The sequence below is a fragment of the Buceros rhinoceros genome, unplaced genomic scaffold (assembly GCF_000710305.1).
Source record: "Buceros rhinoceros silvestris isolate BGI_N320 unplaced genomic scaffold, ASM71030v1 scaffold3428, whole genome shotgun sequence".
In the NCBI taxonomy this organism is placed as follows: domain Eukaryota; kingdom Metazoa; phylum Chordata; class Aves; order Bucerotiformes; family Bucerotidae; genus Buceros; species Buceros rhinoceros.
In genome coordinates, this window is record NW_010424937.1 from 15,782 (window position 1) to 17,823 (window position 2,042).

At 39.9% G+C, this 2,042-nt stretch overlaps 1 protein-coding gene across 1 annotated transcript in view; it reads right to left on the reverse strand.

Moving 5' to 3' along the window:
- Positions 1 to 1,708: 1,708 nt before the first annotated feature.
- Positions 1,709 to 2,042, reverse strand: part of ST6GAL2 (ST6 beta-galactosamide alpha-2,6-sialyltranferase 2) — a 24,355-nt gene continuing 24,021 nt past the window's right edge. The window contains exon 6 of the mRNA XM_010140954.1: positions 1,709 to 1,977. Within this exon, the coding sequence (XP_010139256.1) occupies positions 1,709 to 1,977 (269 nt within the window). The remainder of the gene's footprint in view (positions 1,978 to 2,042) is intronic.

Genomic DNA, 2,042 nt, shown 5'->3' on the forward strand with positions numbered 1-2,042 from the left:
TCCACACAATACAGAAGTACAGTTTTTAGATCATCTGGACATACTTTCTGTCAACAAAAGGAATCTTAAGAGGATCATAAAGCCCAAATTAAAAAAAACTACATGGGAAAAGAAGGCTAAGTCCTATGTAAGACACATATTCTTCATGTTTAAAGGAGAATTTTCAGACCCAAAGAACAGAGTAAGAGAAAAAGGACTCTCATTATATTTACATTACTATTGAAGAGGAAATAGCCATTAGTATTGTGTGCACTCTTCAACTGCCTGTTACTTGAGATGAAATACAAAAAATTACTTACCACCACAACCACTCAGCTATTCTTTTCAGTGCCTCTTTGAGTGATCTGCTTTTTTTACTGAATGAACATGAGTAGAACATAGCTGTGCTTCAGTGTACATACGTTCCTGATGAACTTACCCTAAGAGAAAGGGTACGGTTCCATGGGAAAAAACCTCAAAACATTAACATGCTGCCTCTCAGAAAATCTGAAACTCAGGTCTTGCCATGAGAAATAATGTTTTAAATATATTAGCAACCAGGCAGATTTTTAGAAGTGCTTAAAGAATATTCTCATTGTGTGTTCTGAAGGAAAATATCAAATTATCTCCATATGCAATCTGTAGTCAGGTTTTTTGCAGGCATTAGAGCTTCCCTGGGGTATAGTCTTTCAAATCTTAAATAAAAAATGCTGATATCCTCTTCTGCTGTCAGAAAACTCCCTATACTTTCTTAGCAGCAGTAACTCATGAATGAATGATTTGACTTGGATACCAATGACATACCTAACAAATAATGTCTGTAATCCTGAATGCTGTCTTTGCTGCAGAAAGGCAAGCTCCCTCTACACTTGCTTTCAGTGTGATGTGAGTGCTGTACAGCCCCCCTCGGCTTTCTCTGGATCTACTTTATTTGTGCAGACTGGGAGAAGGCATCATTTCCATCTCACCCCCTCCTGATAGGCTTCCCAGGGAGAGTTTTTGCCTCAGTGGATTACAAATCTGTTTGTTGCTTTCTAAAGAAATGAGACATTTCTTTTTTCCCTCTGCTCTGTGCACTTAGTGTGAGCATGGGGGTCTGGCATCAAAAGTACACCCAGTAGTTTAACTGGTTTAGCTGTGTGTACAGCTACGTCCATCTGCACCGACTGCATAGCCACCATAAGGCCCCCTACACAGTTGGAGGTCTGTAACTGAGCCTGTGTATGAACAGGAATTACAGTCTACTCTAGTCAATGACTGCACAGCTTGGAGTAGCAGTTAATTCATTCTTGGAGAGTGTGAAAATCCCACGGAGCCATGAGAAACGCTGCATTGTTCAGCTGGCCATTCTGTGCATGAACAATAGAGGCTGTTTCACAATGCCAGGTTTAACAGTTAAATAAGTTCATTTAAAAAAAAGTTACAGTCTAGCATATGTGGCATAAGAGACCACTGACAAATTCTGACAGTCACACCCACAACAATACATATTTCTGCCTAAGAATGTCCTTTGCACCTTTCATGAGCTAAGCCTTTTTTTTCCTTAACTATTTGCAAAGCAGTAATAAATACTCAGGCTCAGAAAAGAAGTATTTCTCATGCCTGCTACTTAATTACAATTTATAGACTCAAGACTAGATTGGTCTAAGACACATTTTTCAAGTATTCTCTTCTTGTTTATAGTACGACAGTAGTACGTTATTGCACATTGTTTCTGAAGGACTCTCTTCTACAAATGTGGGATATTATTTCGTTTGGGGCACTTGACAGCTTTGAACCCTGGCAAAATTACTTTCCCCTTCCGATACAGATCATCCTGCAAACCTTTGTTCATCCTCTGCACCAACAGCTTCTCATAAAGGAGTGGGTGGTAGGCCCCTAAGGTACAAGCTGCATCATAGTAGAGTTCATGGTAGTGACACAGGTCGGTCTGACGGACTGAAGGGATGTATTCGTACACATGCACTTCGTTACACATGGACATCATGATGAGGATACCTGGAGCAGAAAGAGAAAACAAAAGTGAACCTCAGATTTCACCTTTCTCACAGAAATTTCCCTAC